Source organism: Manis javanica, chromosome 4 (assembly GCF_040802235.1).
Source record: "Manis javanica isolate MJ-LG chromosome 4, MJ_LKY, whole genome shotgun sequence".
Lineage (NCBI taxonomy): Eukaryota > Metazoa > Chordata > Mammalia > Pholidota > Manidae > Manis > Manis javanica.
The window spans coordinates 136184481-136204422 of record NC_133159.1 but is presented as its reverse complement, the minus strand read 5'-3'; the positions used below and the strand labels follow the sequence as shown (position 1 = coordinate 136204422).

At 37.7% G+C, this 19942-nt stretch overlaps 1 protein-coding gene across 4 annotated transcripts in view; it reads right to left on the bottom strand.

Annotated features, from left to right (window-relative positions):
• SSH2 (slingshot protein phosphatase 2) overlaps positions 1–19942 on the bottom strand; it is a 306049-nt gene that overhangs the window by 209379 nt on the left and 76728 nt on the right. For 2 of the 4 annotated variants that reach the window (XM_073235066.1, XM_073235067.1), the window contains exon 2: positions 10596–10676. The exons of the other annotated variants lie outside the window; for them this stretch is intronic. In XM_073235066.1, coding sequence (XP_073091167.1) covers positions 10596–10676 — 81 coding nt within the window. The remainder of the gene's footprint in view (positions 1–10595; positions 10677–19942) is intronic. 4 annotated transcript variants of the gene reach the window in all.

Below are 19942 nucleotides of genomic sequence, written 5' to 3'. Positions count from 1 at the left end.
CTGTCTATCTATCTATCTATCTATCTATCTATCTATCTATCTATCTATCTATCTATCATCTCTTTCTCTCTCTCTCTCTCTCTCTCTCTCTCTAGTCTTTTAAGGAAAATAGCTTTTTCTCCTTTCTTTTAAAATAATATTTGTGGAATGAATGAATGAGTAGTGACTATGAAATTTTGTTCTATCTCATCTTTTAAATTATTTTAGTATTTTTAAAAAGTAGGTAACACATGCACATGGTACACAGTTAAAAAAATGACAATACGATCATTAAATAGTGAGTCTCCTTTTCACTTCTGCTCCCCATCCAGCAAGATCTTCTCCCTAGAGACAACTGCTGTTCTAAATTTTTATGTATATTACTGGATACAATCTAGGCGTATTTAAGAATCTAAATATATTATTATTATCTTTTTAAACACAAGTGATATATACACTGCTTTGCACCTTGGTATTTTCTTTTAACAATGGGAAATAATTCCATATTAGTTCATATGGAAACACCTCAATGGACATCTAGGATATTTCTAATTTTTTCCTATTACAAATGATGTTGCAATGAATATCCTTGAATATATGAAATTTCATGCATATAAGAATTTCTACTAATGAAATTTCTGGAGCAAATACTACATGTATTCATAATTTTTATAGATACATCCAAATTGTCCTGCATGAAGGTTATTCTAATTACATGCCACCAACAATAAACAGCAATGCTGCTTTCCCTATGTCCCTACCAACACAATGCAGTATCAATTTTTTTTTAAATTTTGATCTTTGCCAATCTAAGAGGTAAAAAATGGTGTTAATTATAAAGACTATTAACTATATTTTCATATGTTGAAGAGCCATTTGTATATCTTTTTCTGTGAAAGTCTATTAATTACTTTTGCACATTGTTCTATTATGTTTAAAAATATTGCAGAACACACTATGCATTATAGAAATTAACTCTTGTTACATGTATTGAGAACCTTTCCTCCAACATGAGGTTTGTCTTTTGACTTTGTTTATAGGATCTTTTAATGTAGGAATTTTGGCTTTTTGTATTTGAATTTATCATTGTTTTCTTTGTATGTATCTTTATATGTAGAAAAAAGATCTACATATTTTTCATTTTAATGGCTTCATTGAGTCAATATTGCCATAGTTTACTTAACCATTTCCTCTCTCTTATTACTAAACATATTTATTAAAGTTTTAGTAAAAATACTTTTCTTTTTAAGTAATTCTTTTTCAGAGGAAATTTTCAAAATTAGATTTCTGGGTCAAAGAGTTTGAATATTATTATAACTTTAACTAAACTGTCAAAGATTGCCAGGGTCTAACCAATTTATAATCTTCACTAACACGATCATCAAATAAGATGAATTCATGAATATCATGCACAAATCCGTTCCTAACAGAAATTTACATTAGGTACTCTTCAAATCTACACAGGTTCATAATCCAGAGTCAAAAAGCTTGCATCACACTTCTGCAGAATCTTACCAGCCTAAGAATTGCTGTTATTTCCTGGGAGGAAAAAGAGTAAGTGGACAAATTTTTCCAGAACAAAGGGGAATCAGAAGATTTTGCTGGAAAATCCTAAGAGAGCAATTTGGCAAATCAAGCATTGCCACAGGCAGAGGACTGCAGAATTTAAATTCAAGGCTCTATTTCACTGTTCACCTCTGTCCTTCCCCTTCCCAAGAGCAGAGTTTCCCTTCCTCCCACATTCTTTCCAAGCACTCTGAGGTTCTATCACCTCTAACACTTTTTAGTGAGCTTCTTCCATGAGAAGTCTCTGCCTGGATCCTGATCAGGCCCTTCCAGTTCTTTAAGTTCAAGAAAGGGCAGGAAATACAGTGCTGATCCAAAGTGAACTATCTAGCCCCAGCCAATGCACACCAAGAAGGCATTTCCTCATAAATATACTTAGTGCAGAGATTTTCAGCTTCTTTGGAGCTGTGTCTATCATTTGCTGAAGTTCATATACTGCTTGTAACTCTTTTTGCTTCCCCTTCTCTTTGCTGCCTCCTTGGTCTCTCTTCAAAGAAGCAACTCAGGGGCAGATTTCTTTTGAAAGAACTATCTCACTTTTATTATTTCTTACTTATAAATTTTATGATGCCCAATGTGGAAATTAGGTACAAAATATGGTATGAATGCTGGTCAGACCTGACAGGAGAGTCACATGCCTGGGGCAGATTCCAAGCATGTGTCTGAGAGGCAGTATAACACAGTGAGCATAGCTTGGGGAATCAGACTTAAACCTCACCACTTACTAGATGTGTGACAATAAGTAAATACCTTAACTATAATGAACAAAAATACCACCATGTTAGAGGACCTTTTTGACCATTACTTATCTAAACGGCTATTCTGCCGTGTTATTCTTTATTATTATTTCACAATTTGTATTTTTTATAGCACTATCACATTTTCAATTGAATACTTATTTTTTTGTTATGTGTCTTTCTCAGTGGACTGTAAGCTCTGTAAGTGCAGGGATTGATTTATTCATCACTGAATACTTATTACCTAGCCTGGTGCCTGCCATAAAGTAGATTCAAATAATTATGGAATAAATGAGATCAATTTTTGAGTATCTAAGATGCGATTAAGTAATACTATTCACATCATAAATGTAATATGAGATAATACACGTAAAAACATTTAGTTTAGAGCCAAGCATATGGTCAGTGCTCAACAAATGTTAGCCATTATTTCATTATTTCAGTTATAGTTCTCAGTGAGTCATACCCTCTGTAACTCAACTTTACTAATTGTAAAGTGAAAGGAAGAATTACTATCCCTTACCTACTGCCAAAATACACTAGGAGATTACAAAAAATAAAACAAAAGGCATTAGGAGGGACTCAGAAGACAGGATCCCCTGAGATTAAGAATTTGTTAAATTTACCTCTCCCATGACATTTCTCAAAATCAGGACCATCCACTGCTCTCTCCAGGATTAGCAGTTTTTGCCTAATAGCTCCAAAATCAATTCACAAGGACTCCACCCCAAGACTTAGAAAAAAGACATCTGGGAGAACCAACTAGGGCTAAGAAGAACTATGCTGGAGTACAATAGTGGCAACACTCAAGAAATTCACAGAAAGAATGGACAATTAATCTAGCCATAAAATATCCCAGTGATATATCAAATCTCCAGTGATAACTATCTTACTCACTTCCTGAAACATGAAACTAGATTGTTATTAGGCTACCTCTTCCTTCCCTACACTTCTAACAAACAGTGTGTCTTTACAATATTCCAAATTCAGTCTTCAGATGCCCCATAATCTATAATCTTATAGTACCTCCCTAGAGAATTTCTAAGAACTACAAGTCTAGCTGCATGAAAAACCACCTATGGACCTTTGTAAAGAATAAAGATGTTGAACACCATCCAAGACCCACTAAGTGAAACTTCTTAAAGTGAGATTAGAGTTTGAAAAGCTGCACAGATTATTCTGGTGCAAAACCAGAGTCAAGAACCACTATTCAATTTGTCCCTGACCTCCTAGCACCAGAATAACAATATTCAAGAGCAAAGGCAATCCAGCATAAGGTTAAGTGCTCACATAGGGAGTGTCAGGCAGACCTGATTGTCACTACCAGCATGGTCACATACCTTTGGCAAACCTGTATCCTCAGCTTTAAAGGAGAAACACTCAAAGTACTTAACCTCAAAGACTTGGATTTAATACTAAATTGTATGAAAATGATTTAGCAATCTAGCAAACAGTAAGTGCTGAATAGATTACCTTGCTTACCTTCCAAAGGGTAAATTATTTCCAAGCTATAATCTTGTGAGGAAAATGGATGTTTCAGGATCCTCACCTGATCCTACACTATTGATGATGTAATTGGCCTACTGCTAGGCTAACACTTCCACACCCCTAGGCAATAAGCTATTATTGACTGAATCACTATATATAAAGAGCTCCACCCAATGCTCTGGGCAGAGGCAGAGACGGAGGTGGATTATGGACCTTCAGATTGCTGGATGCAGACATGATTCTAGTGCTTGACCTACCCCCATAAGAATAAAGCCAGGTATAAACCCTTTGTGGATAAAGTGAAGGTTCCTGTGACCAGGATTCTCACCTGGCCCTGGTCGGCTAGCTCACACATTGGGCAATATGTTGTTATTTACTCTATATAAAGAGCTCTGCCCAGTGCTCTAGGTGACACAGTGGCACGGCTGCAAGGCTGCAGGAGAGCAAAGACAAGACTGGAGTGGTGGCAGCACCAAGGACAGACACTGAGATGGATGCGTGGGTAGAGAAGCCCAGAGGCAGAGACTGGCTTGTTGCATGCAGACTCGCTCTGAGTGGACAGGGTTAAGGGATTCTAGTGATTGACCTGCCACTGTGGAAATAAAGTTGGGTATAACCCTTTCACCCTAAGAATGTTCTACTGTCATTTCTTTGCTCACATTGAATCCATAGTGAACTTGCCCGGGGCTGAAACCTACTGGCAAGACACCTACCCCAAGAATGTTCCATTGTCATTTACCAGATGCACTGAACCCATAGTGAACTTGTTCGGGGCTGAAACTCTCAAGTAAGTCAATATATAATTTGAAAATCACTGTGCTAGGCACTCTGGTGAATATAAAATGTATTAAAAAATATTTTAGAAATTGCCACATGCTGTCATCCCAAGGCAAATCAAGGATGGTAAAGAAAAGGAAAGATGGTCAGAATGTCTACTTTTTCCTCCTCCTTCCTGCCAGGGCTGGATTATAAATTTAAATTTTGCCCACAGACAACAGTGGCATTATCCTGACTCTGTTGAAGAGATACTGACACCAGGGAATCCTGCATCTGCCTGTTCTCTATTCAGCACAGATAATGAGTCAGGCCCTCTAAGTATTTATATAAATTATCTCATTTAATTCTAATAACAACTCTATGAGGCAGGTACTATAATTATTTCCATTTTACAGATGGGAGAAGTGAGACTTAGAGAAGTGGAGTCACATAGCCAGGAAGCAGTGGAGCTGGGACTCTGATCTGGGCTATCTTAACCTTGAGCCTGAACTCTTTAACTATTACATAATGCTGAATCCTGACTCTGGAGGTCAAAAGGGGTCCTCTAAAGAGCACAGCCTGACATGAGTGATTAATGACTGGAAGGAAGCAAGGTGGGTGTTGGTGGAAGGGAGAACTGGGGGAAGGGAGTGGCAATATACCATTTCTTGGTCTAGGTACAGACTACACAATTTCTTGATGTGTGTTTGTGAAAATTCATCAAGATACATGTAAGAGTGCAAGATAAGTACACTTTTCTGTATATATATTTTATTGCAATAAAAGCATAATAAACAAAGTTTAAAGGGGTTTTTAATTCATCTTTATGCTAGCTCCTACCAGTTTTGACACAGGAAGAGTAAATCTTAATCTCATGGGAAACTATCCTTGATTGATACAGGTTTACTGAAGTTTTGGATCTCTGGGGAAAATTGAAGTTCCTGTGTCCAGGATCTTCACCTGATCCTAAGCTGCTTGATGATATAATTGGTCTACTACTAGGCTACTGCTTCCACAACCTAGGCCATAAGCTATTATTGACTGAGTCACTATATAAAGAGCTCTGCCCACTATTGTGGGCGAGGCAGAGACAGAGGTGGATTACAGACCTGCAGACTGTTGGATGCAGACTTGACTCTAGTGCTCGACCTACCACTGGGAGAATAAAGCCAGGTATAAACCCTTCTACCCCAAGAACGTTTCAGTGTCATTTCTCAGTCTCACTGAATCCATAGTGAACTTGCCTGGGGATGAAACCCTCATGCAAGATAAGATCATCTCAACATTTTGTTACTCTTAACAGAAGCCTAGCCAAGGAATTCACTGAATAGAATTAATGGAATTGTACCTGAGTTATCAAATGCATACAGTCAACTCTTTGAGTCAATTTCACATTTGCTCTACAAATGCTTCAGATTGGACCTCTGATTTGGAGGTGCAAAAATTAGCACAGCTAGAGTCAAAACAGTGATTTTTAACCATTGATTCACATTAGAATAATCTGGGGACCACTTAAAAAAATACTAATACCTGGGTCCTATTCACAGAGATCCTGATTTAGCTGGATTGGGGTGAGGCCCTGTTATTAAATTATTTCAAAAGGTCACCAGGTTACTCTAATGTGCAGCCACCATGAGAACCACTGAATTAAATGAAAGGGGTAATTTTTAACAAAGTCTTTGTACCCAACATTACTAATCTAATTTCTCCTCAAATAAGTCACTCAAGAGGATAAGATTTTAAAAAGGAAAAGTTGAAAATCTTTTCTCATAATAACAATTCTAGGATAAAATAGTCCAGCTCTGCTTTCTTACATCTTATTCTGGAACAAAGAAAAATAAGTTTAACATCAAAGGAGGCTTTCTACCAGTACAATTATTTGGATTAGACCCCCTCCAAACCAAAAAAAAAAAAGGGAATACTATTCATGGTGCAACTTTGTTTTTGCCACCAGCAACGCTTTTATGCAGTTTTCTGAACAGGTGTCCTAATCAGCAATCTCTTTACTATGCAGCAGAGGTGATTCAGAAACAATTCAAATATTCCTGAACTCTGGTGGGACAGCTATTTGCTTTTGGCTAAGTGGCCATTTAAACTCATAAAACCCACATCTCTTTAGCAACTAATTTTCCTTTTTTCTTCTTTTTAGATTTGGGTGTGTTGGTTAGAGAAATGGTGTCTCTGCATATGAGCCCGAAAAAAGAAATAAAAAATACACACAGTTCATAGAGCTGAGAGGAAGAGTGTAAATATAAACCATCAAAAATGACCAGATGCACATGCTGTTGGCCTATACACCATCACCACCTTCCAGCCAACTAGTTTGTCATTCTATCTGTAGGTTTATCCATGAGCATCTGTGTGTATTCACACTCTCTAGACCTACAAAAGTAGATTTAATTATGTTAGTTGTTTTCCCATCCTAAGTATAGTTTTACTTTCTGAGCTAACAAATCATTCATTGTTTTGATCATTCCATACACCATATTCCAAGGCTTAAAATATATGAGAAAAAAAGGGTGCTTCAGAAGAATCCTAAACATTAAAGTCCCTCCTATCTTCAATCCATAGGTTGGCTACTCAATAGCAGGCCTTGAATTAGGGTTTATCTTAATGCTAATAACTTTAAATTCTTCATCTTGAACTTAAGTATTAGGTTCAGTATTCTCTCTCCAAAGCCATTTTGCTACCCTACAAAATGGCTGCAGGTGGAAACCTCCACAGAAGCTGCCATCTAGAAGAATACTGTTGTATTCTAAGATACCTATCCTGCCCTAGAAAATACAAATCTACAATGTAAGATGTAAAGTATTTTAAACCAAGTAATTACTATATTTTAGATTTTCCTTCCTTCTCTTTTGCCTTCTTCACATTTGTTTCTAGAGGGTGGCTTTTTCTTTTCCTCTTTCTTTAATAACAAAAGACTAACATCCCTTCCTCTCTGTGGGCTATTCAAATATAAACGCCGTTTTGATTGGAGAGGGAAAATGCATTCCATACAAGGATATAATATCCAAGCAAAGTGATGAAATAGACCATAAAAATAGAATGACCACCTACATGTGCCTCTCTTCCTGTTTGGTAGGATGGGAGTGGTCAGAAGAGCAGGGAAAGGTGAGAAGTAAATTGTATTCTTGGAAAAAACTAATATAACAAGCATTTTCCTGACCTCCAGACTAGGGAAGAAATAATCCTACAATTTTAGTAAACTCAGTTGTTTGCAGCTGAACTACCAAAAAAACACAGTAATTGGAATCCCAGCTCATGCAGAGCTTTTTCTTTTCTCCTTTAAGGCAGGACAACAATAGGTATAGGCATGGGGCATGGAGAGGACCCTCAGGGGTCTCAGTGTTCACTGCAGTGACTAGTACCCCAACCTGCTCTAGTCACAGCCTACATTCTTTCTTTCCTGGACCTAAAGTGAAACTTCTGCAGCTACAGACAGTATCTTCTTCCTCTGTGACTTTTTCCCTGCTCTGGGGCAAGCAGTCCTCTTCCATTGTGGAGGCCTCCAATAACCCTGTGCACGGTACAGGGAGCAAGTAGCTGCTTTCCCTTTATCTGGTTTCCTTGAGGCTAAGTGGGATCTGAGAAGGGGCAGAGGCCTCTCTCTGTTCCTCCCTTCTCTCCAGGGAAAGCCCCAGGAGATCTAAGGCAGTTAGACCCTCCTTTAGGAAGAGCATCCCTTCTTGCCTCTAGCCAAATTTCTTTCCACTCATCCACAGATTTTTTCTGTTTTTCCCATGTACTGCACATAAATGATTTTCTCCTCTTCTTTTCATGGCTCTCCACGAATATCCATAAAACTAATTTGCTGAAACACAGATTATACATTCTCCTAAGGTAGATTTTTTTTTTTAATTCTAGCTTTATTGAGGCATGATTGACAAATAAAATAGTAAGATATTTAAAGTATACATCATGGTGATTTGATATACATATACATTGTGAAAAGTTACCCATCTGGTTAATTAACATATCCGTCACCTCATATTTTTCTTTTTGTGTGAGAACACTTAAGTTCTGCTCTTTTAGCAATTTAAATTATACAATATAGTATTATCAACTACAGTCACCATATTTGCCTTAGATCCTCAGACCTTATTCATCTTATAGCTGAAAGTTACTGTTAGGGTAGATTCTGCATTTTATGCCTAACCCCCACAGCCCTGGGCCTAGTGATGTGTTTATGACAGTCAATTAATGCTTGGTGAATGAATGAGTGTATGCCTAAGTGAATGAATGAATAGAGCTAACTAAAGTTCATATTGCTGTTATCCTGAGATTGAAGAAAAAGCTCTTTAGTGACAGACTTTATCTTCTAGTCTTCTTTACAACAGTTAACTTCTATTTCAAATAGTTATCAAGATACCATTCCACTGTGAAAAAAATTAAAAGCAGATAGTTCAAGTTGAAACCTTCAAATTGAGAAGGAGCTCTCCAATATCCTTTAACATGGGGGTGGGAATGGGAAGCTGAAAAAGGGAGAAAACTGGGAAATACTCCCTGAGCAAACAAAACAAAAGGCAGGTTCAATACCTTTAAAAAGCCAGCCAAGTACATGGAACCAGTTTTGCCTCATGAAGAGGAAAAGAATACAACAAACCTGACTTAAATGAATAAAAGCTCTAGCAATAAAACTAAGCAATCTAGAGTTATCTTCAAATACATATACCCAACTAATCAGTTCTAAGGGAGAAAACTATTAAAACTAGAGTAATCTTTTCTCCACTATGTCCAACTTCATGAAAATTTTCTTCATGTGGATTGCCATGCACTGGTCTCTTTTAGACCAAGTTAGCCAAAACAATAGGCCACTTTAAGTCCAGAGGACTGAATAAAATAATCTTGTAGGATACTATATAAGGAGACTGGTACAGATTCCATCAATGATGGTGCTGCCCGCTGATAATGAGCTCACTGATAACTGTCACCTGAGATCTGATGTCAGTGCTGCCGCTGCTTATCACACAACACTGGGCTAAGAATATAACCTTTCACCCTCAGTTTGTCATCTGCAAAATGTTGATAATAAATGAGTGTGCATGTGAATTCATCAGTTAATGTTTTTAAGCACTAGGGAAATGAGTCCCACTGCAACTATTAGTGAATCACTGTGACCTCAGGCCATTCCAGACTCTTCATCAATGCTGAATGAAGTGCAACCAGGTAAATCAATATAATAGTTGAATGAGGTCCTAAAATAGTGATCACCTTCATTGTGCCATGAAGGTGAAGTGAAAAAGACAGTTTAAGGGCAGGCAATACTGTGGTGATACACTTGAGAGGCACAGCTTACTTTGAAAGAATTTTCATTGGTGAAATACTAAGAGTGCCCACTATCCACAATGAACATCCTGAAACAGATAGAACCCAGATTTTATCATCAAGGTTTGTAGAACCTAGTTTAGCCATGGCTAGAAAGGCAGTTATTCTGTTGGAAGAGACATTTAAATTTTATGAAAGTCAATTTAAGTCATTCTCTAGCTTCAGCCTGATTCCACGGGTAATTTGTAATAATTCATAAACTATGCTGGTGTTCAGATGAGATAAATAAAACTTACACATCTCATGAAATGTAGTTGGATGGTTCTACATTTGAGATGAGCTAACTGACTCTCCAGTCCACTAATTATAACATGATTTGGCTTAACATTACCAACAGCCAGGACATGTTAAGTCTCTTTATGTGGAGACTGAAGGTCCAGTGGCAGCACCAATACCAGTGCTATGGGGAAAAGGTTACTATAGACAATAAAAAAATGTAAAAAATCCACAGAACATTCATATTGCTTATTGAGGGAGACTCATTCAAGGTTCCAGGATGCGAAACTTTCTACATTAACAGATATGTTTTGAGTGGAGATTGATACATACAAACATACCATGCTATTTATATATATACTCATTGCAAGTCACTTTCTTGCCTTCCGAGAACTACGTATTTGGCTGTTGAGGCCAAATAGATGAAATAATAGGCACTATCTCAGTTGCATTTAAGAGCCAAAGTTGCCCAAAAAGCTTTCACTTGAATCACCAAACGCTGTATAAATACATATACCTACGTACATTGGAATCGCTAAAGATTTCTGATTCTTCACATTCACAGCAGAGTAACACTGCTGATTCACTGTCTTCCAAATGAGAGCTCTGTAATACAAACAAGATAATTTCAGAGATCCAGATGAATTGGGCCATAAGCATGAGGGAAAAAGGCAGCAGAAATCACTGAATCAATGTTAGCTCACAGGTGAGAAGCTGCAATTCTGATTAGTGATGCTGTTTTGGAGAGAATAAAGCAAAGAAGGTGATTTGTTATGTGATTGGAAAATTGAGGAATATTTGAATAGCTCAAGCATTTTCTGTGGTTTCTAATTTGGGCAATGATGTATTTTTTCTGTAAAGATGCTGCTGCTAACCCTTCATAGTATATATTCTGGACTTTTCCCAGAATAGGGTAGGTTTGTGTTCATTTATCCTTACATCTAAAAGTACATATTTTATATTATTTGTTCAGAGTCAGGCTCTAGAATATAACAGAACATAATTATAGGATCTTAATAACTAGCCTGGCTTCATTAGCCCTCTGCTAACAAGTGTTTATAAGAAGAGCCAAAATACATGCCCTACTCAAGTCCCCCGACAGATGCCAGAAAACAGTTTAAAACCTTTCTTCCAATCTCCAATCTCTTTTGCAAAATTATCTAGAAACAGATAAAGAAAATGAAACGAAGGTGTGAAACAATCAGCTGGTAGCACAAGAGTATTTTTCACTTATGATTAACAACAAACAAACAAGAGAAGAGAAAAAGCTCTGACTCTAACCAAGTTCCATTCAAATGTTCGCTGTTTGAGCAATAGCTGCTGGAAACTGAGTTACCCCTACAGAGAGATGTATATACACTTACATCATTCAAAGCTTCTCACTACCATATGATCCAGCAATCCAACTTCTGCATATAAATCCAAAAGAATTGAAAACAGGATCTTGAAGAGACATCTACACTCCCATATTCTTTATAGCATTATTCACAAACAACCCAAATGTTCACTGACAGACAAATGGATAAAGAAAATCTTGGTATATACATATAATGGAATATTAATCAGCCTTTAAAGATAAGGAAATTCTGCTATATGTGACAACATGAAGAGCCAGGAGGACATTATGCTAAGTGAAATAAGCCAGTCACAGAAACACAAATACTTCATGATTTCACTTATTTGATGTCTTCAAAATAATCAAATTCATAGTAGCAGAGAGCAGAATGGTGGTTTCCAGGAACTGAGGGAGAGGAAGAAGTGGGGAGTTGTTTAATGAGTATGCAAGATGAGTAAGTTCTAGAGACCTGTTATACAACATAGTGTATCTATTATGCATTTAAAAGTTTTGTTAAGAGGGTGGATCTCATGTTAAATATTCCTAACACACACACAAAAATCAAATAACAAAAAGAAAACCAAAGCCCCAAAGGGGCATAAGAAACTTTTGGAGGTCATAGGTATGTTTACTACTCTGATTCTAGTGATGGTTTCACAGGTATATGCACATGTCCAAAATTACCAAGTTGTATATATTAACTATGTGCAGTTTTTTGTGCATCAGTTATATCTCAATAAAGCTGTTAAACAAAAGACAAAAACGTCTCACTACAAGTGGCTGACATTTAATCATATTTGACTATTCCATGGCTACCCTAGTTGTAGCTGACTTCTTTGATTTGTCAAAGCTGAGGCTGAGTTTCAACCTGAAAAATACCTGCAGAGATTAAGAGTTTTGGAGTGTAAATAAACTTAAATGAAAGAAGGTAAACCTCAGAGTTACTATTTCTGGTAACTACCTTCTCCTTGTTTACTTTCTTCTTCCTTTTTTCCTGCCCTGATTCTTTGCCTACTTTGGTTTTCCTTCTTACAACCAAATCTAATCTTCCTCTTTTAGAAAATAAACAGAAACAACCAAATATAAAATCACTTTTTAAATCCTGCAACTGCAAAGTCTCTCTGTTCTTTACACCTGCATTTGGGGGTGGAGGGAGAAGGAATTAAAACATTTACTCGCCATTTGTCTTTTCTCTTTTTTAAATCAGACTACAAAATACTTGAAGACCTCTAAAAGTCATATTAGAAAAGCTAAAGGCTTAATAAATAACAAAATACTTGAAGGAATTAATAACATAGATATTAAAGCTTCTTTTAATTCTTCCAAATTTTCATATCACAACAGATGACATAGATACTAAATATATCAAAAGTGACTTGTCACTGCTACAGTATATATAACTGAAAAAAGAGAAAAGCACAATTAATACAAATTATCCCAGTTAAGATTTCAAAGTTTTCATTCTTAATAAATATTTCAGCATGTTTACACAAGCTCTTTCAAAATAATCTTTCAAGAAAGAGGTCCTATGACCTTCCATTCCTAAAGTTATTTTAAAACTTTACTGCATACTTATTAATTGAAATCCAATTTATTAAGACATAAGCTATCAATTACTGTGTGCTGGTAGCATTAAAAATAATTGGTTCATGACACTGTGCTGTGTATGTGAAACCATCATAAGACTGTATATCAATGATACCTTAATAAAAAAAAAAAGAAGATACAGCTTTACAAACATATGCCCTTTGGGCTATAAAGGGCAAGTGCTCTCCCTCCCTCCCTCCCTACTCCATCTCTCCACTACTTTCAACTACATTCAGCCACCATATATTAAGCACACAGGAGAGGATGTCCTAGAGACACACTGAGGCTTTGATGTATGGGTAACATGCTATGCTTTTAAGATGGCAGTGAAAAAACACATGCTGAGGCTCTTCCCCAGCAAATGGCAAAGTACCCAGGCTTCCTAGCAGGAAACCTAGGCTAATACCCTGATTTAAAACGCAGGAAGACCATCTATGATAAGAGAGCTCAAACAAGCAGATGGTTTTTTGAGTTGCTGGGCGACTGAGTTGATTATTTATTTGGAAAAAAATACAGCAAATATTTATATATGTAGAAACCCTCAGTTACTTTTTTAAGTAATTCATGGCAGTGAGTATACACCATAATCGGCCACTCGAATAAATAACTGAGTTTGACCTTTTCTTCAATTCCTTGTCTTTTCTGAGGCCTCCTGTTCACCTCATGCTCAGTCAGGGAATAGTCTGTGTGACAGTCAAAATAGCTGAACCATGAGAAAAGTGTAAAGACAAAAAATAATTGGTTCATGGAACAAGTATTTATTTGCAACCAACATATTTAGTTCTAAATTAAAATCTAAGAATTGTAAAGGAAGACAAAGGACATTTCAAGTTCTTTCCTCTGCCTTCTGAAGTACTTGGTAATTCCAATTCCTGAGTCATTCCTGGGTTCTGCAGAATGAGCTTTCTTACTTATGTCTATAAAGGACTTATTTCAAGAACTAATGTTAAGGAATTCTATTAATATCCCATTTAACATATTATTAAGTCAAATGAGAAAAACTGTAAGCTTATCTAAATAGATAATAAAAGGTATTTGATTAAAATTAACAGTCATTTTTGGTTTCAAACATTTTCAGTAAGCTAGGAATGAAAGCTGCTTCCGTAACTCACTTCCTAGGTAAGCTTTTACATATAATACTTCGTAGGTTGGTAGGCCTCAACCTGGTCTTGCCTGAATTTCATATTGTAGGAAGCCTTTCACTGTTTCTTCTAGCATGAGTGTGGTGATCACCCCAGTTTGTAGTGCAAATATCAGTTCTCTTTTCTCTTCTTTCTCTTCCTTTTTCCTTCCTTCTTTCCTTCTTTAAATGTCCCTTTGGCCATTTCAGTAGGAATTTTAAAGCTAAAGTCAAACTCATATTCCAGCATAGGGAGTACCAAGCCTGAATCTTAACTAAATTGAGTAAATATTCGCATTTAAAAACCATTCTTTCTTTCTTTTTGTATTACTTCCCCAAGACTTATTTATTTTATAAATGGAAGTTTGTACCTTTTGACTCCCTTCACCCATTTTGCTCCCCCAACCCGTCTGTCTCTGGCAATCAACCAATCTCTTCTCTAAGTTTATGAGCTTAATAAAAACCATTATTTCAATATGTAATACATGAACATAGTAAACAAGATTCAGAAAGTGTCAACGAGTATTTAAATTTTCCTCCCATGCCTGACCCACCCTCCTAGTTTTCTACAAACCCATTTCCAGAAGTAATCACTATGCCAGTTTCTTGGGTATCCTTTCAGAGATATTTGTGTATATACAAACATTAAATGTGTGTATATGTCTTTCTCTAAAGTGTACAATGAAAGTACATTATACCTATTTTTCTGTCATTCCTGTTTAACTTAATCTTTGTTTCACTATTTTAAAAAATTTTAATTATGATAAAATTTGCCATCTTAACCATTTTCAAGTATAGAGTTCATTAATGTTAAGTATATTCACATTGTTGGTTAGCAATCTCCAGAACTTGCTCATTCTGCAAAAACTAAAACTCTATACCCATTTAAAAAACTCCTCATTTCCCCTTCCCACAGCCCATGGCATCACTATTCTACTTTGTTTCTATGAGTTTGACTACTCTGGATACCACATAAGTGGAATCATACAGCATTGTCTTTTCGTGACTGGCTTATTTCACTTAGCATAATCTCCTCAAGGTTCATCCAAACTGTAGTATGCATCAGAATTTTCTTCCCTTTTAGGCAGAATAATATTCTATTAAATGTACAGGTCACATTTTGTGTATGTATTCATTGGTCAATGGACATTTATTTCACTGTTTTTCATCACTGCATAATATTCCATTGTATAGATGTTCCACAATTCAGTTAATCAATCTCTTATTAATAGATACCAGTTACTTGTATATTGTATTCATTTTCCAATTTGCTGTAACAAATTACCATAAACTTGATGTCTTATACAACACAGATTTATTATCTTACAGTTCTAGAGGGAAGGAGTCCTAAAATTAAAGTGGTAGCAGGCCCATGTTCCACTCTCTAAGGACGTGTTATATGCTGAATTGTGTTCCCCCAAAATTTATATGTTGGAATCCTAATCCCTAGTACCTCATAATGTGACTGTATCTGGAGAAATGGTCTTTAAAAAAGGTTAATTACATTAAAATGAGACTATTAGGGTAGGCCCTAATTGAATACAACTGGTATCCTTATAAGAGGAGGCAATCAGGACATGGATGCACACAGAGGAAATACAGGGACCTCACACACACCATGAGAAGACAGACATCTATGAGCCAGGGAGACAGGCTGCAGAAAAAAATCAACCCAGCCAATACCTTGCTCTCTTGACTTCTAGCCTCCAGAATTGTGAGAAAATAAAATTCTGTTGTTTAAGCCAAAGGTTAGGGTACTTGTTATGGCAGACCTAACAAACTACTACAGAGAGAACCTATCTCCTTGTCTTTTCCAGAATCTAAAGGCTGCCTGCATTCCTTGGTTTGAGGCCCCCTTTCTACATCTTTAAATTAAGGCAGCAAAGGTGGATTGAGTCTTTCTCATATTCTATCAATCCAACCTCCTTTCTGTCTTCCTCATCCACTTTTAAAGCCACTTGTGATTACATTGCCTCTACTCCAATAATCCACAATAATCTGCCTATTTTAAAGTCATCTGAGTAGTAGTAACCTTAGTTCCCCCTGCAACCATTAATTCCCTCTTTACCATGTAACATAATATATTCATAGTTTCACAGGGGATTGAGATGAGGTCTCTCTTGGGGGGCCATTATTCTGCCTATCACAGTATCTTCTTCTCTGAAAGTTTTCCTGAGGAAAACAATAGTTTTAGAACCCAATGTTCATACCAGTATAGTGGGAAGCATAAAATTAAGTGACCAAGCAACACTACAATTACATACTTTGTACATAAAGAGAATCTGAAAAACTTAATAGCAGCAGAATGTTTGATTTTTCTGGATGAATTGGATTTGATCCAACCAGCATTTCACACAGGCCTCTTTGTGGTCAATTGTATAGATCTGCAAGATAATTGGCTAGTATTAAGGATATAATCTATGGCCATTGAAGGACACCAATAATTAGACAGAATCAATTTTAAAGTTTAAATCAGGATGAATTGGTGATTCCTTCTTCTAGGCATCTGCAGCTCCTTGCATATATATTTTCCAACCCTTATCTCAGTCTACTGTAATTATTTCTATGTATATTGTTTTACTCTAGACTGTGAGCTTCTCAACTTGTATTTCTAGGGCCTGACACACAGTAAACATTCAATAAGTGTTCAGTGAATAAGTAAGTGACTTAGCATTAGTTGTTGCAATTCTTCCTTGTTACCAATAACAATAACACAAGTTGAAGGTGAGTTATAATCTTTGTGGATAAGAATCCAACAGTCTTCACTACCCTAAACACATTATGTTTGTCTTTTAATTAGTCTTAGTAGCAACAGTGCCTACTGAAGAGCCACTGGTTACACCAGACACTGGCTTTCTTGGGCTCCGAGTCAACATGGAGGCTTTAAGCCAAAAGAGCATCTTCATTTCCCAGAGCTACTTAGCAGGTTGGCTTGTCCGGGCGGGGCAGTGCAGATATTTATACCACAGTATCTCCTAACTCTGGGTTGCAATGAGCCCATTTTTTTTGCAAAGCTATTGCTGTTCTCCACTCTTTGCATGTAACACACAGATTTATGGAAAACATTACAGGCTTGTTTTCCCACTCACTACTCCCTTCAGAAGAAATATGATCTTTCCATCTAAATCTTATCAACCCTCAAAGCACCACTCAAATCCCAGAGTTTCAGGAAGCTGCAAAATGATGACTTGCCTAACTGATCTCCCTGTCCTCTGAGCCTTCATGGCCTTGGCTGGTTTAGGAAACTACAACCTGTTTTTATATGGCCAGCAAGCTGAGAATAGTTTTCACATTTTTAAAGGGTTGTTTTAAAAAAAAAAGGCAAAGAAGAATATGCAACAGAGACCATTTGTGGCCAGCAAAGCCAATAATCCACAATAATCTGCCTATTTTAAAGCCAGAAATGTATTTTTAACAAGTCCACCAGGCTTTTAACTGAAAAAGTTTGCCAACACCTGGCCTAGACCAGCCTATTGATAAACTGCCTATAACTGTCTCTAATCTTTGGATCATAGTCTAATCTCTGTGTAGTAGACTCTGTTGTCTACCAGCAGTCATCTTTCTCTTTCACCCACCCGTCCCACCACTGAAGCTGAAAATATACCTGCCTTTTTAGCCTCTCTGGAGACCAGTACAGAGGTCATGAATTCTAATCCTAGTCAATAGACGGTCAAGTTTGCTTGAGGGGAAGATTTTTCACCTTATAAAGCAAAATTGAGAAAAGAAACTGCTTTCTCTCTGTCTTTAAATACAACTGTGACAGCCATTTTGTGACCTTGAAAAGAAAGGCTGAAGGACAAAAGGCAACATGCTCAGGATGGCTGAACAGAGAAGATGGAAAGAATCCACAGCCTTGATAACTACAATAAACTACTACCATGGCTCTGGGCTTGCATTTAAAATATCACAATTTACCCCATGTTTAACATAGTAGTTTAGTACTTTAAATGGAAAGAATCTTAGCTCCCTAAGCAGATTTTTACAGACTTGGAGAACAGGGCCCCCATCTCCTATGTCTGTATTTCTATAGCATCCGCAGGGCTGCCAATTTTGGGATCCAATTATTTTTAGGAATAATAACTTTGGATAAAACTTACCACCCACAGAGTTTGAAAAGATTCCTGAGTGTACAAAAGCAACTGAGGCAGTGTAGATAAAGTTAAGGTTCCTGTGGCCAGGATTCTCACCTGGCCCTGGTCGTCTTGCTCACTACACATGTGTGGGCAATACATTGTTATTGACTCTATATAAAGAGCTCCATCCAGTGGTCGGAGCCAAGATGGTGGCATGAGTAAAGCAGCAGAAATCTCCTCCCAAAACCACAGATATTTATGAAAATATAACAAAGACAACTCTTCCTAGAATAGAGACCAGAGGACACAGGACAACATCCAGACCACATCCACACCTGCGAGAACCCAGCGCCTCGCGAAGGGGGTAAGATACAAGCCCCAGCCCAGCGGGACCTGAGCGCCCCTCCCCCCAGTTCCCAGTGGGAGGAGAGGAGTCGGAGCGGGGAGGGAGAGGGAGCCCAGGACTGCTAAACACCCAGCCCCAGTCATCCGCCCCAGAGCGCAGACACAGTACGTGCATGGAATCCTGGATACTAGGGAAACAGGGCAGCAAGACCGGTGAGTGGGTCCCTGAAGCTGGCGCCCAGGGACAAAGAACAGTGAGCGGAATTTTTTTTTTTTTTTGGCAAGTGCTTTTTGGAAGTCTTAAAGGGACAGGAACCCCAAAACCGGATGGAAGCATCCCGGGACACTTGGTCCAGAGGAAGGGAATCTGGGGATCTCTGGGCACTCTAACCCCCTGGGCAGCAGGGAGCATGGAGGCCCCTCACAGAGATAAATAGCCTCCGGCGTTCCCCCTCCAATGCGGCTCCTCCATTTTGGAGCAGCAGCCCCAGGCACGTCATGCTCACAGCAACAGCAGAGATAAACTCCATAGCAGCTGGGCAGGAATCAGAAGCCCTGTCTGTGCACAGCTGCCCAGCACAAGCCACTAGAGGTCGCTGTTCTCCCAAGAGAGGAAGGCCACAAACCAACAAGAAGGGAACTTCTTCAAGCCGTCACTCGTCCCAGCTCTGCAAACTATTTCTATCACCGTGAAAAGGCAAAACTACAGGCAAACCAAGATCACAGAGACAACACCAGAGAAGGAGACAGACCTAACTAGTCTTCCTGAAAAAGAATTCAAAATAAAAATCATAAACATGCTCACGGAGATGCAGAGAAATATGCAAGAGCTAAGGGATGAAGTCAAGAGGGAGATCACAGATGCCAGGAAGGAGATTACAGAAGTGAAACAAACTCTGGAAGGATTTATAAGCACAATGGATAAGATGCAAGAGGCCATTGATGGAATAGAAACCAGAGAACAGGAACGCATAGAAGCTGACATAGAGAGAGATAAAAGGCTCTCCAGGAATGAAACAATATTAAGAGAACTGTGTGACCAATCCAAAAGGAACAATATCCGTATTAAAGAGGTACGAGAAGAAGAAAAGAGAGAAAAAGGGATAGAAAGTATCTTTGAAGAAATAATTGCTGAAAACGTCCCCAAACTGGGGGAGGAAATAATCGAACAGACCACGGAAATACACAGAACTCCCAACAGAAAGGACTCAAGGAGGACAACACCAAGACACATAATAATTAAAATGGCAAAGATCAAGGACAAGGAAAGAGTTTTAAAGGCAGCTAGAGAGAAAAAGGTCACCTATAAAGGAAAACCCATCAGGCTATCATCAGACTTCTCAACAGAAACCCTACAGGCCAGAAGAGAATGGCATGATATATTTAATGCAATGAAACAGAAGGGCCTTGA